Source organism: Ciconia boyciana, chromosome 1 (assembly GCF_034638445.1).
Source record: "Ciconia boyciana chromosome 1, ASM3463844v1, whole genome shotgun sequence".
Lineage (NCBI taxonomy): Eukaryota > Metazoa > Chordata > Aves > Ciconiiformes > Ciconiidae > Ciconia > Ciconia boyciana.
In genome coordinates this window covers 68,751,849-68,779,321 of record NC_132934.1, presented here as the reverse complement: position 1 = coordinate 68,779,321, position 27,473 = coordinate 68,751,849, and the positions used below count along the sequence as shown (strand labels likewise).

General features: G+C 39.3%; 2 protein-coding genes across 5 annotated transcripts in view; both read right to left on the bottom strand.

Moving 5' to 3' along the window:
• The window catches only part of WNK1 (WNK lysine deficient protein kinase 1), a 108,680-nt gene that overhangs the window by 35,398 nt on the left and 45,809 nt on the right, over window positions 1–27,473 (bottom strand). For all 4 annotated transcript variants that reach the window (XM_072873032.1, XM_072873039.1, XM_072873047.1 and 1 more), the window contains exons 5-8: window positions 11,846–11,934; window positions 10,211–10,430; window positions 9,659–9,995; window positions 8,380–8,567 (exon numbers count right to left, since the gene is read on the bottom strand). In XM_072873032.1, coding sequence (XP_072729133.1) covers window positions 8,380–8,567; window positions 9,659–9,995; window positions 10,211–10,430; window positions 11,846–11,934 — 834 coding nt within the window. The remainder of the gene's footprint in view (window positions 1–8,379; window positions 8,568–9,658; window positions 9,996–10,210; window positions 10,431–11,845; window positions 11,935–27,473) is intronic.
• LOC140656877 (uncharacterized) lies at window positions 799–3,405 on the bottom strand. The gene has a single exon (XM_072873110.1). It carries the CDS (start codon window positions 3,312–3,314, stop codon window positions 1,968–1,970), a length of 1,347 nt encoding a protein of 448 aa, XP_072729211.1. The 5' UTR covers window positions 3,315–3,405; the 3' UTR covers window positions 799–1,967.

Here is a 27,473-nt window from a genome sequence, read left to right as displayed (position 1 = left end):
TAAAAGGAGGCTAGAAGGAAATAAAACTGTCTGTTAAAAAAAAAATAATCAAAGGCACATAGAATTCTAGACCAATAACGAAGTACTCAGTACACATACATGTCGTGAGTTCCCTTTGAGAGGCATGTCAAAATACAAGCTAGAAATCATTTCCAGACTCGCTACCATTCAAAAGCTACCAAGAATTAGATATTGAAGAATCTGGGGGTCCACATTCTACCTAAGACAGAATTTCTGAATGAATAAGCAATGAAAAAAAATGCATGAGTGGCATACAAATGGATGTGGAAGACGTACAGGACAATGGAATGGATTTTCATTATTATTTTTGTGGCTGACATTTTTGGTCAGATCCAGAATTTTCATTATTATTTTTGTGACCATTATATTTCTTTATCAGACCCTGGGAGACAACTACGCAAAGACCTCCAGATGAGTTCCCTAAGCATGCACCACTTTGGTGCATATGTATCATATCAGAAATATCTACTAAAATTCCTTAATGCTGTGATCATTCAGCTTGTAGAAGCTTATTAGGAACAAGTTTATTAAAATTACATACTTTTTTAATTATAGAAACTTTGGGGAAAGCAGACTGCCAATGAAAAGAACCATTTTTTTCCTTTGCTGTTTTAGAGGCTTGAGGCCCTTATGGGCTAGGATCTAAATGTGTGCTATATCCCGCTGCTGTAACATCTGTTCACATTGACTCGTTCGTGCTTTAAAATTCTGATCTTTTAATGAATTAGATAAAAGATCCCAGAACTTATATTCTGTAAAATAATTGTGATCCCTTATTGTGTTTTCTGGATGTGTTTTACATCCATCAGAATTCACCTCCTGAAGTTAACAATGGTGGTTTATGTAAAAACAATCCCCAAGTAATTTTCAAGCTTCTTGCATAGCAGCTTCATTCCACAAGTTCTCCTACGCATCGAAATTACTATCTATTAGACTAGCGATTAAAGCTGTTTCAGCTTTAATAAAACACCTTTATTATCCCATACAGAACGCCTTAAATACTTAGTTCTTGATCTCACCACAAAAAGCAAAAAGATTCTCTTCCAGTTCCTTCACACAAATCCCAAAGTTGCTAATACTCCAATCACTGAAATGTCAGAGGTCCTAATTCCAAGAACAGGAGTAAGAGAGAAGTCTACTTAAAGTAAATCCTCTCTTTTCACAAAAAATTCTCATGGAAAGTTTCAGACTACAAGTGCAGACACAATGTATATAGACATACACCTCACAGTCACAGTGTACAAATGCATTACTGACTATTGCAAGTGCAAATACCACATATGCTGACAAAACATGTACCTCCAAACTAAGCTTCAGGCCTCAAATTTTACTTTTTAAGAGGACACCATATTCTAGGCTTATAAGGAAGCAATACTTATTAGCAACAGTTGTTTGTGCCAGTAATTTACTACTCAGCTTGTTTAGTTTCTTTAATGATCCTACAAGTACACTTCCAAATCCATGTACATGTACATAATGTAGCTCCTTCCATTCCTCTCTTCCCACTTTCTTCCCCCAAGCCTAGAAAAAGCTCCTGCATTTTGGACAGTCACCAAATTAACCTTGTTGTTGTCTAATGAAACATTATGCATACGAAAGTTCAACTTCAAATAACACACTCATTAAATGGCGAAGGAGCAGAACAAAAATACAAAGCAAGTTTTACTATCACTGCTGATTCAAACTGCGAAGAAGATACATTTCATTAAACCCCTTGTTAAAAGCCAATTTGGTACTCCGGCTATCTCTTGCCAAAAGAACAACTAGTCCAGGACTAGAGGAACACTGACCATTTGTTACCCTTAACACAAAAGCCCTACCAGTATTTCAGCCAAAGCTGAACACAGACCAAGTGACTGCTGATACCTCATTATTTCATTGCAACCTAGTAAGTTAAAGAGATCCTAGTATACTACTGACTTGGTGGAAAGACACCCCCATGAATGCTAATACTTAGAACCACATGGAGCAAGTCTAAGACCAAGATATGACTTTATAAAAAGTAGAGAAATTCTGGAAGGGTTTGCTCCTGTAACCTGAGGATAGAGTGCAGGTGGTCCTGATGAAAGCGAGGTGGACAAGGCCTGCTGAGTCGAGGCTCCCTGGGGGAAGCAGATGAAGAGCTGCGACTCTTGCAATACCTTCTGAGGCAGCTGAACAATGGGCAATGAGAAGTCTGAACCAAAAGCAGAAGATGACCCCCCTGTAGGGGGAGGAGACTGGAAATCGCCAGTGTCAGAGGAAGTCAGCTGTGAGGAATCACTGGAGTATTCTGGGCTTCCTTCCGGCCAGCTCCGCCTGGCAGAGCCCCCTCTGGGACCTGTTAACTCAGGACCAAGATAGTTACACTGCTCCTCTGTCACAGGCTGAAGCCGACCATGCGACCCTATGCCTTGAGTGGATTCCTCTTGACTGGTCTCCATAGAGCCCCGGCGACTTCGGTAGACCCGCTGGGGTAAAACTGCCCCTTCTGCTGGAGCAGAAGTCGGTGTGTGCACATGGAACTCAAAGACACAGCTCGCTCTGCCATCACCACCGTGAGAGAGCACAGCCGGGGCAGAGTGTGGAACAAATACCTGGTGGAACGTCATCTGAGCAGGATCTGCACTCAGAGGAGCTGAAACACTGGATAATGGAGAAAGGGGACCCATCCCAGAATCCAACCTCAGGTTCTGAACATGTCTTGCCAGGTACGTTTGCCCCGATTGAAAGTCGAACACAGAGCTTTGTGGAGGACCACCTTGCCCAGGGTTTGACTCAGAGACCTGCTTCAAATGTTGTTCAGTCGCATGAGAGTTATAAGCTACTTGATCATACTGCTCCGATACCTGTGATGGATAGTGCATGCCCACCAAATATACAGCTTCTGGATGCATTCTGTAGTGAGCATCCTCTGGAGGAGCTGGTCCAGATCTATAGTCACTGTGTACAGGAGCTGGCTCAAACACGGGATTAACTTGCACATGCAGAGGCTCTCCAGCGACTCTCTGAGCTGCCGTGCCCAGCATAACGAATGCCTCTGGTGTCCAATTGGTGGGGCTACCACCAGGTGGAACTAAACTCTGGCCAGTCTTCAGCAATGGCTGGAAGTGGCAAGTTTGGGCTTCCAAAAATGAAGTGCTCTTGCGCCGCTGAGCAACTGCCACCTTCGGCGGGCAGACAGGAGGTGGTGAGAAAGACACCGGCCGTTCATGAACGGTTGGGAAAAATATCTGTGAATCTGGGAACGTTGGTGTTCCCCCACGCGGATGCTGAGGCTGTATTGACATGAACAAGACAAGTAATTCATACATTAAAAGTGAAAGCACATCAACATGCACAGTTCACTAGGCAGTTCTGTGAAGTAACTTTATAGAATGACTACTCAATTCATGGTCAAAAACATACAATACTTAGGAAATTTAGGTGAGTTGTAAATATCCATTAAATACATCCATGGCAGGCATAGCTACAAATGGAAACATTTGCTTGTGTTAGAGCTGCTTTTCCAGTCCATTTCCAATAATTCACAAAAATAGACCAGTTTTGCTCCTGACAATGGAATGAGATCTATTGTCACAGGCTATCCATTGTGATCAGTGCTTGAAAGCCAATCAAACCCCTGAGGTTATTGCCACACGGGGAATATGAAAATTCAGAACTTGATAGCAGCAACAATGCAGAGCCCCTAGTTTGCATCTACAAGATAAAATGGCATTAAATGTTAATATTATCCAACACAAAAACCACAGTGCTAGTGTCCTGTCAGGCGTGTGTTCTGTATGCAACCCAGAGAGCTAAAGAGAAACCTTTTACAAGACAGAACTGAACCATTCCAGCCCACAGATGAAAAAAAAAAAAGTATGATAAAACTGCAGAGCCTTTTGATTCTGCCCAATTTGATCATCTCTTTTGATCCCTTTGATCACTTCTGATCATACCTTTTCACATAGGAAATTAGAATTCACTGAAACAAACCTAACTCTTGCCTGGACAATAAAACATTCACAGGTTTAGCAACAGCAGGGTCTGCAGGCAATTCCACTCCATCTGATGTACTACTTCAGATGAGGCTCATCTTATTTAAGATTTGTAGGGAAATTTTCACTAAAGCAAGTTCTATGTAAGAATAGAAAACAACTTTATAATTCTGCATTTTTTCATCCATGCCTACAGTATGCTGAGAGACAACGTATTATCAACCCTAAAGGGAAAAAAAAATTGCAAGACTCGGTAGCAAATATACTGTCTTTAAGACAGATGCCATTTATGACTTTTGCGAGTTGCTGTTTCCACATTGTTCTGTTTCTTCCCAGCCCCTTTTTTCTGGAAAAGCAGCAGCAAATTTCCATATTGACCAACACTAACAAGAAGGTTCTACAGGATGAAGAACTCCTCCTATGTTCTGAAAATTAGTTCACACACTTCAGGTACAGAGAAGTGTTTCTCAAAATATATTTCATGTAAATCGAAGCCTAAAACTGAAAACAGACTTCCTCCTGTCCTGCAAGCTATCTTGCATCTAACCTTCTGAGAAACAGGAAACAATGGCTTCTTCCAATCAAGAAGCAGCTGAAGTGGCATTTCTGATTAAAACTTACAGAAAAATCCTCAAAAGTATTCATACTCTGAATTTCTAGTATCACTACCACAGCTAGCCAAACCTTTTAAAATAATGAGCCACAGCAACCAAGCTTTAAAAGCTGGTTGTTCTGTGCAGGGTTTAATTAGCATTCAATGCTTGCTTAGAAGTTGGAAAATGAAAAGCTGGTCTTCCAACTTAAGAGGACAAGAACTAGTCTTTCCCTTTACCTGCTGCGATACAACTGAGTAATTCACAGTTATACTATCCTAAAATAAAAAAAAAAAAAAAAAGGTCAGCCACCATTTGATAATGTTTAAGTGTACTGCTTCCCAAAAAAGATCAACATTCCAGCAGCACAGTATAAGGAATAAGCTCTTCATTCTCTCATTTTAAAAATGCCCAAAGTCCAGGATGTATTTAATGATAACTTATCTTACTGTGCCAGTAGGCAAATGGTAACACATACAGGACTGACAGAGAGGGAGGGCAGGCTGGAGCGTCGATGCTTGCGTGGAGAGGCAGAGTGCATGGGCAGGACACTTTCCAGGGCTTTAGAAAGCTTTTCTGCAAAGGTTTCTTCAGGGACAGTCCGAAGGTAGAAAGGAGAAAGAGGTGCAGACAGCACTGGTGGTGGGGTGCAAGGAGCACTGAGAGGGATGCAGGACATAGAGGGAAGAGCAGGAAGGTGGGGGACACAAACTGACATGCTACGACCACGTTGAGGCTAAAGGAGGAAAACAAAAGTTAAGAATTGAACACTTCAAAAAAATGAAAAACAAAACCAGCAAAAACTATAATGAGGTAGAAAAGAAATGCAGACACACCATGAGAGGCCCAATACTGACTACTATGTGTGCAAGAAGATATGAGAAATGGTGAACGAATGCCAACACACACTGGGAACAGGCTATGTGCACCTCTGAGGACCCAAGTTTGCCTTAGATTACTGAGCAGTGAGGAAAGTTCCCTAGTACCCTTAGAAGAAGCATGTGGAAGGCAGAGCAGAAGGAGAGAATATTTTCTCTGGGGCCACTGGTGCAGCCCATACTGTGTGTACTCAGCATCTGGTAGTCTGACAAATAGAAAAACCTAAACAGATACTAATGACCTTTCAAACATTCATTCTTAGTTTAGTGAGTGGATGTGTGTTTATACATATCACCTCACCAGTCTCTCTGCTTGGGTACCTCCCTGCCTGAATTAAGTGGACTAACTGTATGCAGCTGGCTCTTTATTAATTAAAACATTACCATAAAAATTTAAACAGTACCCATTCTACAACACGATTTGTGAAAAAAAAGTTGGTTTAACGTGGAAAATTTGGTAAAATTAGTCTTAGACAAGCATTTTCCAGACACTGGGCCAATAAAAACATCAGGATTTTGTAATCTTACCACAATCCAGAAGGCCATAGGTCAAAATCCAACCAAATTGGACGAATCAGAATTAGGGGGTTTGTGTTGTTTGGTTTTTGTTATTGCTTTTTTGGTGTGTTTTGTTGTATTTTAAGTGAATAGAAAGAGGCAGCCTTCAACTGCAAGTTTTCCTTCTCTAGTGGTATATGCCTCTTATGGATGTAATCTGCAATTTCTTAACGTAACTGAAATCATATACAGACCTCCAGGGAAAAAACCTCAAGATATCCAGTGGAGATCTGAATTTCAAGATTTCTGATGTGAGAAATCTTGCTAGACTGCTCAAAAATTTGGGAGAGGCATAAGGGAACTCAAAGGGTTAAATAAATACTTTACCCATAATCTTCACCTGTTCCAAGGCAAGACTAGTGATACATGTTATTCCTGACTCTAATTAATCTAACCTGTTCAGAAACATCTCCAGTTATGGAGACTGCAGTACTTAACTGTCCTTGTTGGTTAGAAAAAAAACCCTTCCCAAACAATAATTCCATGCTGCAATTCAGTCTTATTATTTCTTATTCTATCTGACAACAATGTTGTGATCTGATTAGGCTCCTCCTATTTTACAGCAGTCTTTACAGCTTTCTCTCTCTTCAAGATCATCTTTCACAGGCTCAGCTTAACTCTTCCAGTCTTCCCACAAAACCATGTTTTCTGTATTTCTGGTGGGGTTTTTTTGTCACTCTCCTCTGAATTTGCTCCCAAATCACCCTCAAATTCGCTCATGCAGGGTGTCCAGGACAGACTTACCAATGGCCAAGAGCAGAAGAACTACTTCACTTTACATGATGTTTGCTTTTTTCACAACAGCATGATGTTTTTGACCATGTCCAGCCTGTGGTCCAATGTAATCCCTGACCCTTTTTTTTTTTTTTTTTCTTTTTTGGCAGAATTGCTGCCTAGTCAGTTGTTGCTCATCCTGTACTTGTGTAGCTGATTATTCCTGTTTAAACATGAACCTTGTTCTTGTCCTGATTGAACTGCATTCTATTTCTTTTTAAGGCCATTTCTCCAGTTGTCAATGTAATTTTGACTTGTCATTCTGTCTTCCCAACAAACTGTTAGTAGTTCCTGTAGTGTTCTACTCCGTTCTGTAAACCTCCTGGTACCACTGTCATCACCATAGAGCATGAGCACATTTTAGCAGTGAACTAGGCAGCTTGACTATACCTCTTGTTCTCCCATCCCCTCTAGGATTATGGTCTTTCAACCTGGAAGCTAGCCAGCCCAAGACAGTGAAATGGCTTCTGGTCCAATATATGCCCACACACCAAAATGTGGCTTATCCACAACAAGAGCTTAGAGGGATTAAAAACTCATTTGATCAAGGACTAGCAGTACCACAAGCTTCAGGTTAAGTGCCCTTGAAAAAGATGGAGATACCTTGCTTGTGAGTGAAACCAGCATGTTTTCCAAAAAGCTAGTAACACCAACGACTCTGTAATAAAGCATACAACCACAGGTACCAAAAAAAGCGAGGACCCTCAGTCTCAAGTGTCACATCTTCTCCCTTATACTATTACTACATTATACCACAATGTCTCTGCCTCAGGCTTAGATTTTTATTTGTGTAAAAGACAATCAACAAGGGAACCACTGAAGACGATATAATAGTAGCAGAAGTTCTACTCCAGAGTTAGAATAGATTTCTGCGTACTCATACTCGGATCTAAAAACATACCAAGGAAAAAAAACATACCAAAATAAAAGGGCAACACAAATGAACATAGTAGGAAAAGTATTTGTGCCCAGTGCAGACTTTCCAGGGAAAAGAAATACGCATGGCAACTGATGAGCAAATCAACACAAGCTAGAAATAAAATTGGGAACAAGGGTGTAGGGTCTTTTCAGTCTGGAGTTCTCACATGCAGCATTCTATAACAGTTAAAAAAAGTCTTACCTGCAGAATCTGTAATCAAAGTCTCACAGAACACACACAGCAGTTTCATACTTATACAGTAACTCAAATTATTCTAATCCCTTTTTCAAATGAAACCAACAGCTTGATCCCTGGTAACTTCATATACACATACACACATCACCTTCCCAAATGAGATTAAATGCTTACTTTCATGAGATAGTCTTGTTCTGAGGACATTACTTCCATCCATAAAAAAACCTAACCCATCATTCTGCTTAAGTGCACTCAAGGTTAAATAAAACCTTTAGAGACAAATACACCCTTGCACTTCCCCCTGCCCCTAGACTCAATCACCTTGCAAAAATAGCCTCTTTACTACTCCCATGCACAATCTGTATCACATGCAAAACAAAACACACATGGAAGACTGCCTGGCAGAGTTTCCTCTCACCTTTCAAGAGAAATACAAAATCAAATAATTCCATGCATTTGCAATACTTTAAGTTCTGGCTTACCGCTGCAGGTGACTGATATCCACCATGCTGCTGCGACTGCACTTGGCCAACTGAAGCTGCATATCCCTGGACTGCAGCTGTTGAGATTGACTGTTCATGCTGGGAACCATACGACACGGTCTGTTGACTGCTCACACATGATTCGGTATAAACAGATGACCCCTGGCCACTGTCAACTGTCCCATCAGCTGCAGAAGTTAAAGATAAAAATCCACATTTCGAGAACTGCAGTCTAGATTCACAACTTTAATCAAATATTAGATTGATGTTTATTAGATTGATGTTTGTGTCATGTCACACGGACCTTATCAGGATTTTCCCTCTTGTAATATTTAAGCGGGTTAAAAAAAATTTTTTTTTTCCTCATCAATATGCCTTCCCCTAACCTCTGAAAAAAATCAGTAATTTCAGGAGTTCTTTGAGAAGATACTGAATAGTAAACTGTGCTTCCTATAAAAGGTTAGACTAGAAATAGAAACTTAAATTCCACATTGTTATGAATGATCTTTCAGGGTTTTTTAATTATTATTTTTATTTATTTAATTTTACACTGACATATAAAACAGGTCTGTTGTGCTGGCTGGCAGATGCACCTGATGCAGGCATAGCAGAGAACTTAAAATCCCTATTACCTATAGAACAGATAGTAATTTGCTTTCTAACTTCACCATTCTAATATGGAAGTTCTCATCTACCATCATTACACAAGTACTGATTCAAACGGTGGGATGGCAGAAGAGGAAAAGTTAGGAGTGTTAATTCATCTTTTCATGTATAGTATGCAAAACAAAAAAATAAACCTTTTTTCAGAAAGCAAATTGTGAGCTGAACTGCTTGTACGTTATCTCATTTCCACCTTAAACATAAGTTAACAAGGATTTGAGTAAGTGTTTCTAATAGCTCTAACTGCACTGGTGCAAAAGTATACAGCCTTCTGCAGGGCGAGAATATACTGTCCCTATAGGAGGGCAAGAAAAACTAGGACACGAGTTCATGCTTCAGGTGCCCCAGTTCATTTAGTGTATTAACTTGAAACAAAGGAAAATGATTTTGTGCTAAGACACTGGACTGTGAAGCGTGCCAAGACTTGGCTCAGCTAAGGCACAGGAATGCATCTTATTTTGCTGTGCTTTCTAGTGAGCTAATGTTCTTCAGCAGACAGCAATGGCAGACAGCAACATCTTAAGTATTTACTGCTAAACCCACCAAAAGTTTAAGACTCTAAGCGGGGAACTGTGTAAGTGCAAGAGTTCCTAAATAAGCCAACTGACACACTTACAAAGAATAGATATACTGGGTTGCTGGAACTGCAGTTGTTGGTGTTGATCAGCTTCTGGTTCTTCAGGCTCCACTTGTGTAGAAACCGATGCTGAAGTAGTGGGGACAGGAGTAGTACCAGTGACAGATAGGGGATGCTTTGACCCTGCATGGGAAGCACTTGATGGTTGCTGTTGCTCCAGCTGCTGCTTCTGACTACCTTCTTCCTGAAGCTTCTTCTCCTGTTCTTCTCGCACCAACTGACGCTGCTCTCGCTTTCGCTTAATCAAAGATACCCTGTCCTTGATAGCTTTCGCCATTGTCTTGTGATCCCCTTCACAGACATAGCCAGATTCCACCTGAAGGAGGAATTCACAGAGTTCAGACTGTCATAGACAGCCACTGTTTTAGTGCTACAATATAAGCTACCACTCTCCGGCACTAACTTTTCACAAACTTCTGAAGCTGTTTTATATCTAGATGGTAACAACAGAAAATGCAGAAGCTGACTAACTACTTTTCACTGTCAGAGAACACCAGTACTTCCAGTGCTTGTAAGACCACCAACACTTACCATTTCCTGTGCTACATCCTCTGGGACATCTCTCTCCAAGTCAAAGGAAAACTCTATTGCCTCATTATCTTTATATTTGCCCTTGAGTTTTTTGATGTCTTCAATTCGCAGCCACAGTTTAATGGCAATTTTTTCTCCATCATCTTCCTCTGCTAGTTCTACCCGTACTCCAGTCTCTTCTTGGAAGAAAGCATGATTCAAAAGGTCCTTAATAGCATACCTAGCATATTGGGAAAGAACATAGAAAGCACACACAGTTATTAGGTTTTCATAAAATATTAAGGAATATCCTTGCCTGACAATCCCCCAAATTTATTGTCTACGTTTCACGCTTCTCCCATGAATTATTTGACAACCCATCATTCAAATTTCTATTTAAAAGCATGATGGAGAAACAAAATGCAACAATGCTACAGATGTTAAAAAAAAAAATCACACATTGGTCAGCAGAAGTACGAACAGATTTAAACCAACTGAACAGGATACATATTAACTAAAATAATAAGAAACCTTGAAGAAACAGTTTGGTTTTACTGAACATTAAGATCCAACAGACAACGCTTAGTCCCCAAATCAGTACAGTAATCCAAGTATGTACTTCAGTCTATTTCAAGATCTTATCAAAAAGCCTCATCTAGTAAATTCAGCACCAGATAAGCACCACATGTTTCCTTTCATATTCTATACTCTTCTGAACCACTTCAACTTACATTCTGTTTGGCACAATTACAATCTTTGTCCTGAAGGTACAAAAGAGATCTATGTTCATATATGCACAGCGTTAACAGCAGTAGTCTAAAAATTAACTGCTTAAACTAAATGGCAAGAAATAAGTGACGTACAGCCACAAAATTAACTTAAAATGGGGAAAAAATACAAAATTGTTTAAAACTAAGAAAAAGAACAGAAATTAAAAATACACAGCAACACCATCAGACGTAAAATTCAAGAGTTAATAGAAAGGGATGAATAGACATCCATGAACTGACAAAACTAGCTCTGAACAGAATAGCAGGAGGCTAGAGGAGAGGCCGAAGACTGAAGCACTCAAAATCAGACATGCGGTAAGCAACAACTATGTAAAAGCAGGAAACAAAACAAACCCCATCAATAAGCCATGAGAGCAGTTACAGATTTCCTGTAACGGTATAAGTTAATCATTTCAAGTAGAAGTCATCTTGCAGAAAACATGGATGAAAATGAGCAGCAAGAATTTAAAAAATAGAAAGAGCCCTCAAAATAGTCAGCCATAAAATGCCAACAAAATCAAAGTGACAGGAAAAACAAAGGATTACAGAATAACAAACGAACCAAACAATCCAAATACCTGGGAACCTGGAAGGATTGTCCTCCACTATTTTGCTGACTAGGTCAAAGTTTTATTAAAAGCAGTAGAATTTCTGAATAAACTGACATGGATGGTTACTATAGCATTTGCACTTTTCCTGACACTGTTAATTCTCTAAAACAATCATTGAATTAAGACTCTACCAAAGAATAGAAGCTGCAGAAGTAATACTGCCTTCCCAGCTTTCATCAGAACACAGAAGACGCCAGGAACTAACTGGATCTGGTGTCATCACAGATAAGACTCAGACAGCAAGTAACACCTCTATCTGAAAAGAAAGTACTTACCTTTCACCTTTGTTTTGCCGAATGCATCCCTCAATAATCTCTTTCACTTCAGGGATTGCTACTTTATCAAAGCTGGCTGGCTTGACACCCTGGAACATACAAGTAACAACAAAGAAACTGGAAGGCCCACTTGATTTAAGTTTTGATTGTGTTTACAGACTAATTATTTTTACTCAATAGATAACTGGCCTGAATTCCCCACTAGTGCAAATTATAGAGAAATCTGACCCCAATCTTACTGCTCATCTCTTTGTTAGTGGCTTTTGCAAACATTTTTTCACTCTATTTCTCAGCCACACGTCCATAACGGAAGGCTTTGGCAGTTAGGTTCTCAGTTATGAAAGGAGAACCATTTAGTTTCCATGGAAGTTATGCTGGTTAGAGGTGAGTACACAGAGTGGACTAGGAATGGAAGGAACTGTTTCCTATGTAACACTAATGCACGAACCCACATGATTAATTTAACAGTCTTCAAAGGATTCTGCTGCTTCCCAGAATGTTTCCAACATGCCATTATATGAAGTAATTTTGGCATAGATTGATTTTACAGGAAAAACCTTAGCCCAGAATGATCTGACTGGATCATTCAATAACTTGTCCAATGTTTTAGCCAAAAGAAAAAGAGAAAAAGAAAAAGGAAATTTAAAAAATAATTTAAAAAAAAAAAAAACAAACGGACTTTCCTGTATCTTAGCTCTCCGCAGAAGACCTACTACACTCAAACCACATGTGCTGGTTTTGGCTGGGGTAGAGTTATTTTTCTTCATAGTAGCTAGTATGGGGCTGTGTTCTAGATTTGTGCTGGAAACAGCATTGATAACACAGGGATGTTTTAGTTACTGCTGAGCAGTGCTTACACAAAGTCAAGGCCTCTTCTGCTTCCCACCCCACCCCACCCGCGAGTAGGCTGGGGGTGCACAAGAACTTGGGAGGGGACACAGCTGGGACAGCTGACCCCAACTGACCAAAGGGATTTCCCATACCATACGATGTCATGCTCAGCATATAAAGCTGGGGGAAGAAGAAGGAAGGGGGAGGAGGGATGGGACGGGGACATTCGGAGTGATGGCGTTTGTCTTCTCAAGTAATTGTTACACGCAATGGAGCCCTGCTTTCCTGGAGATGGCTGAACACCTGCCTGCCACTGGGAAGTAGTGAAGGAATTCCTTGGTTTGCTTTGCTTGTGTGTATGGCTTTTGCTTTCCCTATTAAACTGTCTTTATCTCAACCATGAGTTTTCTTACTTTTACTCTTCTGAGTCTCTCCCCCATCCCACTCGGGGGGGAGCGAGCAAGCGGCTGTATGGGGCTTAGTTGCTGGCCAGGGTTAAACCACAACACCAGACTCCTGCATCACTGCTGTTGTGAGTTAAGGAAAATTAGTTTACCAATACAGACCCTTACAAAAGCCCTTCAACAACACACAGCGATCCTTTCTCCAATACATGCTAAAGCCATTGGGGGAGAGCAAAACAAAATCTAAGTATAATCAGCTACTAAAAATCAGTAAAGCAAATAGGCCATGAGATATGACCATCTGGGAATTCTGCAAAACATTGCAGGCAGAGAGCCAAACTTCATCACTTAATCATGGCCAGAAGCTCTATTTCAGGGGCAATTGTCCACAACAGCAAAATCTGGCACTCAATTTTACTTGATTCAGCCTTTAGCTTCACACTCTGTATTTAAGACAGCAGAATGAGAGAGGATGAAGACATCCTATTCGAATTCCGTTATATGAAGAGCCCACATTTTCAAGCCGAACAATCCTGAAATCATACGCTTGATACATCTGACCCTGTGTCACTGGTAAATTACAACTAAACAAAAGTGAAAACCATAGTCTGAAGTACAGAAATAAATTAAATAGTAGTACAAGCATCGTGATTCGCGCCCTAACCAGAAAGTACTTCTCCCAGTTTCCTATATGATACTGCTTCCCATCAAATGGGGACATCAAGACATGCCACTTTCCCCTTCCTCTATTGTCAGTGGGAAACAAGTCTTGACACAGAAAGGTTTGAGTCTCTGAACCAGAGCCTTTGCAACTACAGACCTTCATTTAACTGAACATGGAGACTTAATACAATAATAATTTCCATCTACATTTAGATACTTTTTTCCCCTTGGCCGGACATGGCAGTATATTGACTTCGTATGTTCGCTACCTAAAATACTCTCTACCACACTCTTCCAGGAGAGGGCACAGGCAACATCAACTTTAACAGATGCAAACACAAGACTGGGAGAAGCACAAGAGTCCAGTCTTTCAGTGGACAACACTGTTATTTGTCACTATGTTTTACAAAGGTGCTGTATCTGGAATTTTTAAAAGGACAAAAAAACCCCAACAAAGTACAGAAATACACAGTTTTTCACTTGATTAAAAACTTCCTGTTACAACAGCATTATGGTTATCTATTTCTTTGCTCTAAAATTTGCTCTTATCAAGTTTTAGCAATTGAAATTCACAGAGTATATTGTGACTAGAGTAAGCCACAAAACACAGTCTGTCAGTGAACATTAACTTGATGTTTTTAAAAGCTTCACTGAACATTAAGACTTTTGGAGATCAATGCCTCAGCTGATAAGACACCAGACCAAAGTTTGGACAGGTAAGTTTAATACCGTAACCAAGTCATATCATAAATCTCCAGCTTCCTGGCATGACATTGCAGAGCCCTACACTCTGTAGGGATTCATAAAACTAGTTTTAGTGTTTACTACTGGTATTAAGTACCTGTTTGCATGTGTCTCTGCTCATATAGCAGACTAGTCAGAGACACCCACCTTTAATTATGACCAAGCTTAAAATAGTCCCAGGAGTTCAGGTTCATATACGGAGAGGTAGATGTTTCTATACATAATTAAGTGCTCTCCTATAGACACACATATACATATATAACCTATGCATAATTATTCAACTGCTTATCGTATACATTCGTATCTAAATTTGCCAAAGTTTAACACATCTAAGTCTCCTAAATAGCTCAAGCCCCACATAGCAGCAGCCTGCATGTGTGTTCATTTACATTGTGGGAGCAGAAGGAAGTAGTCAGATCTGTGACACTCTCATTTCAGAAAAACTAAAAGCTAAGATCAATAAGACAACTGGTACAGCAAAATATTAACATAATGAAGCCAGAACGTGAGTTTTCTTGTTAATTATTTTACTACATGCTCTGTTCTTGCATGAAGCCTGAAAAGGTAAAGCTAAGAATGGATTTTAAAATCAGTGATTCAGTCTGCTACCCTGTGTTTCTCTATCCTGAAAGAAATTAAATACCTGTCCAAAATCTTCAGGCCCTTCCATAAGGGCCATTTTACAATAACCTATTTTGTGAATTCCAAACCAAGAGTTCAGTTAAAAAGAGAAGCTCCCACCAGCCTCCTTCAGCATAGCTTCTATGTTCCTAACTGCTCCTGAGAAAATCTGGGAGAACCTCACACTAGGGCCCAAAACCAACAGAAGATTCCGTGTTCAAGCAGCTACGTTATTTCTCAGTTTGTTCCACAGTCCATGAGAAGGGTTGACTAAGCCTCGTCTACAGTGCTGGCCAAGTACCCCTTACGCTGAAGTTCAGGCCACTTAAGTACCATCAGCTTTTTAAAACTTTTTTTTTTCTCCTCCAAACACTAGGGGGAAGTGTCAAACTATTTTACATAACAAGACAGAGGATGCTATGAATTATGAAAATCAATAAATCAGTGAACCCTCTTCTACACAGAGCTGCCTACACACCTTAATATGCCATCACAGAGAAACCAAAGGGAGGCCAGGCCCTGCAATTCACATAACCTTGATGTGTCCTTAAGAGCGCATGGGCTGTTCAGCAGAGCATATGTCCATTAGGTCCTGAACCCAAAGGCACTCAAGCACGTACTAAGCCATTCAGTGTTTCCTGGTTTTCACCACACTTACTGCAAGATGGTCACATTCTTATATGCCTCTCCTGGACCCCAAACTCCTTAGAAGAATCACAGGACAACTCAAATTTTTTAATCTACTAGTCCTATTCCCCAGTGGCAGTTTAATAAGAACTAAACACTCAAATCCCACTAGCATTTTTTCTGAGTTTGCTAAAGAAATAGAAGGAAGAGCTCTTGCAGAGAAAAAAGAAAGGTGTAGATAGGTATAACAGGCGCACATGAAAATCATCAACATTTTCTCAAGCTACCACCTAAAATAGCATGAACTGGCAGTGCTGCTGAAAGCAACAGTCTCCAGTTCTCCATCTCCCATTCCCACACCCGTGTTATTTCCTCCCTTTTGCTGGCACACACATTTATACAGCTGCATAATGAACCAGATCATGGCGTTTATCAGACTTGAAACAAATCCAACCAAAAAAGCCTGCAGCAGTTTCCAATGAGATGAAGCTCCCCAGTCTGGTTCCCTACACTGTTGCACTAGCTCTCGGGCTGTCCTGGTTTCAGCTAAACCACGACACAGGCTTACAGGAGGAAAGTGATAGTGCAATAGCTAACACGGGCAGAACTGCTTCTTTTGAAAGAAGTGCCAACTTAAAATAAAACCCACTGAACACTTACATTTTGAGAGCATCTCTAAAATATGGGCATATATATAGGTAGCACAAAGCACAACCAATGTAAAACTAAATACTTATCTTACAGACTTCATGTTAAGCATAAGAAGAGATTTCATATTTCACTTATCTTAGATGTGGTAAAGTTTGTGATTTTAATCAGGTGATAAAAGTGTGTTCCAAAATTCAACATCCACATTTATATGGTTGTTTGATCCATCAAAGGCAAGTTAGGTACTCTTATTTTCAAGACGCTTTAAACACCAAAGTATGTGCTACCCAGAACTCTTCACAATTTTTGCCTAGAAACACGTAGTATTTTGCATTAGTTAGATCACCAGATTACCGGGTCAGTGGTTTAGCATCTTGTTCTAATGCAAGAGATACTGAAAATATCATGTACTTCATAAGAGAAAGTACAATCAGTGCTGTATAACTTTTACACCAAACTAAAATGAAGACAGAGGAAGTGTTATATACCCTCAGCAATCCTAAAATTTAAAAAATAGTTAGATTTGGAATAACAACACAGGTGAAAAATAGCAGAAGCAATAAGTGTTCCAGCCTTGCTGTTCACTGTTTTAATCTACATTTTAAAAATTACAGAGAAAAAAGTATAGTCAGGTTTAAAAGCTGAAGACCCAAGCTATGCAAATGTAAAGCAGTTCAGCAGATTTGTCAAGAATTCCAATTCATCCCCAAAATCCTTTCCTGTGGCTACACACACTTATTCTATAGAGCTGAAATTCTTTCTTACCTCTTTAGTGCAATCCTTGTGAGAGCAGCAACAGTGGGAATTAACAATTACAAATATGGGACAGACCTCTCTTTTTGTAAAATCCATCAGGAAAAGAGAGATGCACGCACCAAAGAATGAGTTAGGTGCTTGTTTCAGATGGGAATCCACTAGGCTGTGGACTTAACGCACAGCAGAAGGAAAGCAGACATCAAAGTTAGAAGGGAGCATTGTTTTCTGTTTGACACCTCTTGTACTTTTCCAAGTCCAGTACATAAGGCTCCAGAGATTTGAGCTTAATATCTGCTTTTGCCACTCAAATACTGAATAGAAAGAATCAATATAAGCAAGAGGCAAGTGTGTCCTTTTCTCCCTGCCCAGCTAGCTGTAAGGAGGAGGAAGAGGCAGTGCAGGGATCCTTTACTTCCTGCATGTCCCCGCCTCCCTGCTTGGCTGGTCTGCCTATTCTCCACCCAAGTTTTCTGCTATAGTTTAAGGCTGCACGTAGGATCATCACCCAGTTCAATTCCACTGTTGCAGAAGTACACTTTTAAACAGAGGAGAATGGGTCGGTCCAGTATGTTGTTCTGACACGAGGCTGCTGGCACTAGTTTTGTATTGGGCAGAGGTGGAGACAGCTACTGTTTCACCTTTTCTTTCCATGGACCTCCAGAAGTATACTTACAGCTAACTAACTTCAATTTAATCCTAACAGAACACAAGACAGCACTAGGATAATACAATATATTCCACCTCCCTCCTTCCTGACAATCACATTCTGGTACCTTTGGCAACATCAACTGCTTTCCTTTTACTGGGTGCTTAGTGTAAGGGAAAAGGGATTTGAAGGTGATTTTCAAACTGTTGGACAAAGTTAGAAAGCTGCATTGTTGCTTGTTTTACACTACATGCACGCAAATAATCCATAGAGTTATATTTTCTAACACCTCTTGCTAGACTCTAAACCTAAACCTGAATTCTGACATCTTTGTTTTTCCCCTGGTATCTAGTTTCAAACAGCCAATGTAAAACTTGTTTACTAATAAAATGAGTTGTCCACAGTTTCAGGGCTTTTGGGGTTTTTTTTGGAAGGACATAAGGAGCAATGCTAAGAAAGTTCACATGCGCCGTTTTAAAGTGTGAAGTGAGCAAATGAATTTTGACCAACTAATGATGATAAACTGTGATAAAATTTAATTTCAAGTTATCAAGATCACTTTTCACCCCAAAATAGCATACTTAGTTCCTCAAGTATACCACAATTACACCAGTGTTGTTATACCATGCAACATCAATGTTGCAACAGCAACACTTTTTGATCCTTTACTGGGCATTTTAGAAATCCTCTCTGCCAGCTGCTGTGAAACTTTAGAGGGGTCAAGGGAAAAGGGATCATGAAAGATCCTGCTATGTTGAGTGGCCTTCCAACTGCTTAGCTAGACATTTTATACACACCCCACCACCAAAAAAAAAAATCAACTACCTTTTGATTATCATCTCCCTTTTAACAGTGCTTACTGGTATCGTGAATAAGGCATGTTGGAATTTTGCTTGCCGTTGCTTATAAATTTTTTTGTTGTTGCAGTTGCACTCAAACCAAATAGACACGCTGCAGTCAAAGCAAATCTACTTCACTGGAATAAAAATCTAACATTTTGCACAGCTGATTAAGACTACACTTCTCTGGGGTACACTGCATGACCTGCAAAGAACATTAAATGTTTCAGCTTTTAACAAGCACACAGTCTACCTGTCCCAGTCTAACCACAATTCTTGCTTGACTCTTTTCAAAAGGTGCTATAACTGCAGAGCTACAAGGGAATTCTACCATAACCGATTAATCTTCTCAAACAAAATGTTCTAACATTGCAGTCCAGAGGCTAATAGAATCAGCAGCAAAGTCAAATCACACAAACAAAGTCATTAAAGTCTCTATATTTTCTTTTTGCTAAATTGTTACCATTCTAGTTTGAGCCAGTCCCAGGCTGCCACAAACCATTAATTCCAGGAGTTTAGACAGAGCATATGATTCCAGTGGAAAACAAGCCAATGATCCTACCTCCTTCCACATAGTCTCAAAGAAGCCCCCAGGCAATGGTATATATGGCATTTAAATGAGTTTACCCCATGATCTTCTAAATTTCACCAGCTGCTATTAGTTACTTACCCAGCCCTCAGAACCTACAGGTTTAACCATTTCACCACCTTTTCAATCTCTAATCTGCCATCTTAATCCTGTTGTCTGTTCTAGAAACAATCTTTCTGATTTAGTTGTTTCATTATTTCATACAGCGCACACCTATAACTATTTGATAATGCTCATCCCAGTCCAATCAAATACCTATTGTGAAAAGGAAGACTTCAGCTTAAGATTTACTCAGTTCAAAAGAGATACGGGTTGCCTACAGACGATGGATTTTATTGTTCTTGTTAAAAAGCAAGCTACAGTAGTTGAGATTGCAGGGCAAAAAAATTTAAAACAATGCAACATATTTAACAGAGGTGAAAATTTAGCTTCTCTGATTTCAGTATTTTCATAGCAATTAATTCTGGACAATTGATAATTCTGCCAAGAATTAAATCACTAAATCCTGCAGAATAAGCTCTGCAACAGATCAGTATCCTAACAGAATAAATAGCATTACTGCAATACAAGCAGTAGGAGCAGATGAAAGCTTCCAATGAGCTACAGTTAGCTCATGAGGCACTATTTAGACTAGGACAGGCCTAGTTTTCTTCTCTTCTGATCAAAAACAACTACACATTTTGAACCCAAGACCTTTTGAACTTGACTGATCTACCATCATCCAGACCAAAATTCGTATCTCAGCTATTTGAGAGCTGTATGTCATTGAAATAGCTTAACCAGTCTGCCTTCACCCTCTGTGATGCAGGTGTGTAAGTAATCTAAGTCCCATGATTCTCAAATTTCTCCAGACCAGCTGTCTTCATGACTTGCAACATGTAACCGTGTATGCCCATATTTCACAAACACATTATAAAGACAATAGAAGCATTCTAGTATTTATACAGGCCTGCTTGCTGCAACCTGACTGATCACAATTTAGAAACTCTTTTCCTCCTCGATTTACCGTCCACTCTTAAACAATTTTTGAGGCATTAATAAAAAACAAGAGGCCAGTTACAATAGTAAAAAAAAAAATTTCCCAAGATACATGATTAAAGTTGTTATACACTCAAGGTATGTTTGTACTTTGACTGACACATCCATACTAACTTCTTATTCCTAAAGCTTGTGAGGTTGCTTAAAAGAAGCATCTAGTCATCTGTATGAGGTAATCTTTGGTGGAAAGAACACAGACTCATTTGACTAGCCATCTCCACATCTGTATTCTGCAACCGATCTCTAAAGCCCAGGAGCCACAGAATATTGACGCTGCCTGTTTAACCAACTTCTTTGCCAGTCTTTCAATACTGTGTTTTTACTTATTAAAGTCAGAGAATTTACAGCATTAAAAGCCTTACAACTCCATGTATTTGCAAATCCATCCAGTCAACAAAGCTAATTTAAGACCAGTATAGTAGGCTACAGTTCTGTTGCTTTGTTTCTGCACAGTTAAGTTTGAACAAGAACCAGTCATAACTCTTCCTAGAAATTGTTGGCTGCAATCCTTTCCAGCACTGCCAAGGAAAAGGCTATAACAAAGTAAAAAGCCACTGTATTTGTGATAATATTGAAACGTAACTTATGCTATGCACTACTGCTGAATATACACCATGCCTTACAACTACCCCATTGACTAATTATCTAGCCCAGCACACAAGGCATTTTAAGTTTTTACTTTAGACTGTCCAGGTAAATAAAAATATCAACTATTTCAAAAGTACTGAGAATCTGGAGCCCTTATGACTAGCTAAGCAGATGGTTTTAGTTAAAAAGTAGATTAATTAATCACAGCATCTACTGTAACTGCAGTAATTCTAATGAATAGAAGAAATTACTCAAGCTCTAGAACAGGAAGTTTTGTAACTACAAGGCAGGACACAGTTCCTTAGTATAGCTGGCAAACAATTAGGATACTGGTGCATGTAACAGTGAAAAGAGCCTTGTTTAGAAACACACAGTTATGAGAAGTTCTTCTGAAACAACAGTAAAGTCTGATTGGACAAGTGGACCAGGCACTAACTTTTCAGGTTTTATTCTTGCACAAGAGCATAAAGGTAAGATCAGTTTAATCTATCGTGCACAGTTCTTTAACATCACACTAAGGAGCAGGGATGCCCCTTTTATCATCCAAACGAGAATATGCATTGGCGAACATCCTGAGCTAGCTGAATGACCCTTTGCTTTGTTGAGACTTCAGCTTGGAAATGGCTTTCAAAAAAAAAAAGAAAAAAAACACAGACATGCCTAGACACACATTTCACTGCTATAAATTTAGAAATGCTGCAGTCACGCAATACTAAAAGTGTCTGTCTTCTATTTTCAGTATGGAAAATACATTTTTGAAAATTCAAATTATATTAGTTGCATTCTCTGCTTTAATCAGCTACCATTCTGATAGAAAAACCTAATCTAGTACTAATTTTTAAATTCAAGTACAGCAATTCAAAAGCCAAAGATTAGGTCTAGTGGACTTGGAACTGAATTAAAAAGAATGATCCAACATCAAGTCTTTCCATGGGCCACAAAACACCTTTGGTACCAGAACTAGCCCTTGGAAGATACCTACTAAAAGGCCTAGGATAACGTTGCAAACACCGAAAATAGTGCACAATTCAGACAATGCACCAAAAGTCATTGTCCCTTTTATTTTATGACTTATTCTAATAGGAGTGAAGGACTTCTATTTGTGTGCCAAAAGATTCAACAGTTGCAGAGGATGGTCCTAAAAAGTATCCCTGCTATGCAGAGAACTTTATGATGGTGGCAGAGAACTTCATGATGCTGGTAATGCATGGTAAGGTAGAAATGTCTCTGAAAGAAGTTTACCTTAAAACAAAGTCACAGGCTCACAGTGTGAGGAAGCTTTTAAATACCTTCACTAGACAGCAAAGCAACAGCTTTTTTTCCCCCTTTAGTGTAAAAACATTATGCACAATAAGCAGTGGGTTTCTTACATATACTTTTTAGCCTCATTTTTCTCTCTGTTTTGGGGAATAAACTGCATCTGCAAAATCACATTCAACTTTAGTAACTTTCACTCTTCTAATACAGGAACAAGCAAAAGCATTCCAATAGGCATACACACCCCCATGTCACTGCCTGCTCTGGGAACAGCTCTGAGTAACCTGGAGGTAACTATAAAGGGTTTATGTAAAACTTTGGTGGAGTTCTCGCCTATGAATCACAAAATAATCTCAAAATAACTTATTTTTTACTAAACACCCCTGTGAGCTTCCACAAGACTAACACTTTCCTGGACTTATCCCATTCCTACCCCTGTGCAACTATAGCACTACAGTTGGCAAGACAAGAAATAGTAGCCCATGGATTCTTAATGTCAGTATTTTTGACTAGTGGCACTATACTGACAAATAACATTGAGCAATCAGTCTCCCCACAGTAATGCTTCAGTGATTCATTAATGGTTCTCATCACACTGCAAAGCTAGGCATTTTAAAAACACTTACCACCTCCCTGTTCCTAAGAGCCAACTTCCCATCTCTTGTTAAATTAAATTAACCTCGGTTAATGTAAGAGCTAAATAGATGTTAGTACAGGACAGGATATTAAATATTAGCATCACAGTTTTAAGAGGCCTGATCCTTAACAGATGATGAAACTTTATAATCATACATTGTTTACTCAGTATTCTATGAACTTACTTAGGTTTCTAAAAACACATTTGGAAACTCTGCAATACAACCAAATTTTAGGATTTCAGATTGAAAAAAAAAATATATTAGATCTTGATTTTATGCAACTCAACTGAAACTCATGCCCTGCCCTTGCCCCCCTTTTAATTTCTGATCATTTTAAAATCAGGTCCAATTCAAAATTGCTAAGAGACACATTCCAGGCTCAACAGTGAACAACATAAACAAGAAAGATCTCCTTTTGCTTCAAACCAAGTTTGTTTTACAACATCAATATCAACAAAACACTTTTAGCTGTCATCTAGAAGGTTTTGATGCTGAATAGGACAAACGCCTCTAACATCAACTCATAAAAGTGAGTTCAGTTGAATGAGGCTTTTTCCTTCCAACTTCAGATATCATCTGCCCTAGCTGTGCAAACCATCTAGCATGTTATATATCAGTGTTCAAGCTGACCCCTGCTTTTCCTTACTTAGATCATTGTCATTTCTTAAAGAGGACTTCTAATTGAACAGCTTCTTAAGATATTAATGCTTCAAAACCCTGAATTCCCATCTTCCATTTTTAAGGCTACACATTTCTGAACTGATGAGTCAGTGACTGAACTGCCACCCAGATTCTTCACCCTTAAAGACGTTCCAGCAAAATGCTTGCAACTGAGTTGAACAGCTACGAGAGGAAAGTAGTAGAAGTTTAAGTATTCTTTAGTCCATTCAGTATGATGCAGCAGAATTGCATCTGATGTGCAATTTTTTTCCATGTGATACTTAAATGCCTGAAGTTTCTTCTTTCAATGAATACAATTACAAGAGTTTGCCCAATTAATGTTTCCTGTGCTTGGTTGAAGGTTCATGGTCTTTCAGTATCTGCTTTAACAAAAGACTACCTGCTCTGTTTGAGGGTTACCTCCCCCTACTTTTCCATTTATTTTTTTCCAATGCTTTTTATACTTGAAAGCTTGATAGGAGGGGTGTCTCTGTATCTATCTGAATCAGGCCAAGACACCAAGTTATTCAAGGTAAAGAAACAGAGCTTTATGTATGCCTAAAAAAAGTTGCATATTGCTTCCAGAAAGCAAAAGAGGACATTTATCAACATTAAGCACTGCAAGTAAAATTAAACGTAAGTCTAAAGGTTAAGCACTTTTATTTGCTGCCTAGGACCCCACAGGAAGAAGAGGGAAGAGAAGAAAAAAAAAAAAGGTTGGATACTTTGCCCATTGCAAATGAAGTAGTTGACTAGTCTAGACAATTATGATGCCTAACATTTAAGACACTAAAGAAGAGATTAATTTCATCTCAATTGACCAAACTGCAGCGCTTTGTAACTGCCTGGTTTCCAGTCAAGAGAATGACCTTCACTCTAACCAGTGAGCTTCAGTTCCCACCAGTTAGGGAAATTAAGGATTTTTAAACCAGCTGGACACTGCCTGGTCAGGTTACTCATTATGTACCTTGTTCCCTCGGGCCTTTTTTTAAGCTCTGTAGAACACAGAAGAACAATGTTGTGCCCACTCTATGGAACATTTCAGTACAGAACTTTTTTTTTTTTTAAAGTCAAAATGCCTTTTTTTTTTTTTCCCCTTCTCATCTTAAGGCCAGCTCAGAAGGCAGACATTTGTTTACAGAGAAGAGACTGGACTTTTGGTGAAAGCAAGGACAAGTGCAAAACTTCACTTTGTCAAAGTAAGCGTGGAGAAAATTAAGTATAGAGCACAAGTCCATCAAGAGAACTTAAACGGTAAGTTTATATAATGGGAGGGGGTGAAAGAAAAGGGAGTTTTCTGCTCACACTCAGCCGATTAGTGCATTTGAAACCGAGGATGGTCTTATTAACTTTTTTGCAATGAACATGTTTGGATTTTTATGTTAGTGGTAGATATGCAAGAATGAGACAAATCTGCATAATAAACCCATTAATTGTCTTTTTACTAGTCAATCACGTAGAAAATTTAAGACTTGGGACATCCAAGTCTTAGAGATTGAGTAATCAGTACCTCTACACACTTATAAAAATTATTTCTGCGCTGCAATAAGAAAGCTTGAACAAAATATAGTGTAGAAGTAATCAAGGTCTATACTACATCTGTGAGTGGTAACTGCAACATGAGCAAGAAAAAACAAAGCTAGCTTTTGAGGCAACTGCAAGGGTTACATTGGTCTCACCAGAGGCTGAGGCAAAGCAGCTGAAACTACTGCAGTTAGTTATGCCTTCACTGACTGCATTGCTTCCCAAACAGACTAAATTAAGAAATCATACTTAAGATGTCTGTTCTATAAATATCTCTGTTTTCATTTAAATGCACATGTAGTCCATTTAGAATATCTCCTGTGACAATTTTTTTAATTGAAATACACATGGAACAGGTCAAAAAAAGAATACCAGTCTCCAGAGAGGAACAAAGTCAGACAGGGAAACCTTCCTGAATTTTACCAAGATATTACACTCCTTTTTTTGTGCAAGCGAGTATGTAACAATTAAATATCTTGATTACATTTTGTATTGGAACTGCCTGTATTGCTTTGATATGGTGCAGAATTGCACAAAAAAAAGAGGGGGGGGATTGGGGGGATGACCCATCCCCTAATCTAGTATCACACAGACAGTTGTGTCTGCACAAGAGGGCAGAGGAGAAAAAAAACAGAATCACAGGAGCAGGCAAGACTACCTTAATAGTGCAAGTTATTTTCAATTAACTGCAGGCTTACACATTTTTTTCCGAGGCCAAGTAGGCAGTAAAGTGCCCACTGGATGCATTCAGTCCCAGCTGAAGAGACATACTCTTTAAACATCAGAGGAGATTTCCCCCCCCTGCCCAATAAGGTAAATATCCCAGGAGTTGCAATTTCTTTAAGTAATAACTACTAATTTATTTGGAACCATTTCCAAAGAACAGCAGAGGATAGCTTCAATGAAGAAAACAGGGTTTTTTGAGAAAAAAATTGCAACATTATGATTTAATGAAAACAAAGAGGAACGCTAGGCTCTTTTATGCTTGAGTGACAAGGCACGCAGATCTTCCCATTCTAAATTCAGAATTTCCCATTCTAAAGAAACTGCTAGTGAAAGAGTCTGGACTGAGCATGCTAGAGCGTGCAAGTACAAACAGAGGTCAATACCCTGTGTCTAACTCCTGCCGACTTCCTTACCAGAATTGTAAAACAAAGTTTAGCGTAACACCTTGAGCCCTACAAATTGTAAGACAGTTGTTTTTTTAAGCCAGGCATTTACCCAGATTCTTCTACTGAAAGAAGAATTCTTCTAGTTAAAGTGAGCCAGAAAACCAATTTAATTGCAATTCTGTGTCTTGGGCCATGGAAAATTTGGGAACTTTACCCCAGCACTGCTTTAAGGAAAAACAGGAACTTCCCAGTGAGACAATGTAGACAATATAGACAAGCATCTTGCAAACAGCAGACTCATGCAGCAGTGCTATTATCCAAGAGGTGAAGCAACAATAACTGCCTGGGCCAAAAAATGTCTCCTCTCTAGGAGGAAGTTCAGCCTTTAGATCTGATATCTAGATCTTTGCTTACCTAACTATTATTTAATCAGAAAGCTGCTTCTAACCATGAGGGAAGACCCTGAACAGAAGTAGAAGAACACACAACCAAGTACTCTGAGCAATCCTGGCAAATGCCCTAACCCAACACTGCAGTATCTGGGCATCAGCTAGAGCAATCCTTATTACAAAAGCTGTAAGGTCAAAATGCAATGCAGCTGAAGGCCATCCTAGAAGAGATACCAACGCACAGCCAAAATGGGAGAAGAGAATGTAAGCTGGTAGTACCAAGTCCAGTCCTGAGAGGACAGCCAGGGCATTAAGACACCTTCTACAGGCTTCCGTGCTAAGCAATAGCAAGGATTTAAGCTAACAGAGTAACTCTGCTTTTTACTAAGCCTAATATTTACTGCAAAGGGGGTGAGGGAGATCAATTAATTTAAATATGTATCGCTTGCACCGAGTGGCTGCACATTTTGATCATATTGCCTTTGGGGTTTCAGTGGTTTTTAAGCTCCCACATGGCATGATCTTTCATGACTGTCAATAGCAGACCATTATTATTGTCTTTCCCTGTGGTCTCTGTGTGTGCATCTAGATAAAATAATCCTTTCATTTAAAGCACAGCAGGACTACAGCTGCTACCTCAAAATACTCCTAAACATGCCTAGAAAAGTAGCAAACTAAGGGGTTGAAATGGAAATGTTAAGCATCTTTCACAAACCATGTTCACCTTCCAACATACATTAAAAGGAAATGTGTTGGTTAAGTACTGTTGGAGTCACCTACACATGAAGTTTTCTGACTCCACTCTGGTTTTGATGGTTCACACACTGCCCTTTTAAGTACTGAATTTCTCAACTGGTTCACCCCTCACCCACAATTGCAGACCTTGTCTAAACTTCTAAAGTCTCCTTCGAAATGAAAGAAAATCTTATTTTCTTTAACAGGGAGCAAAGGACAAGGGCTGAAAACTACATGGCTCCCTTTCACATTGGTCCACAGAGCTTTCGCAGAGTGGTAAAAATAACACAAAAGTATTTTATTTCACTTTCATGACATG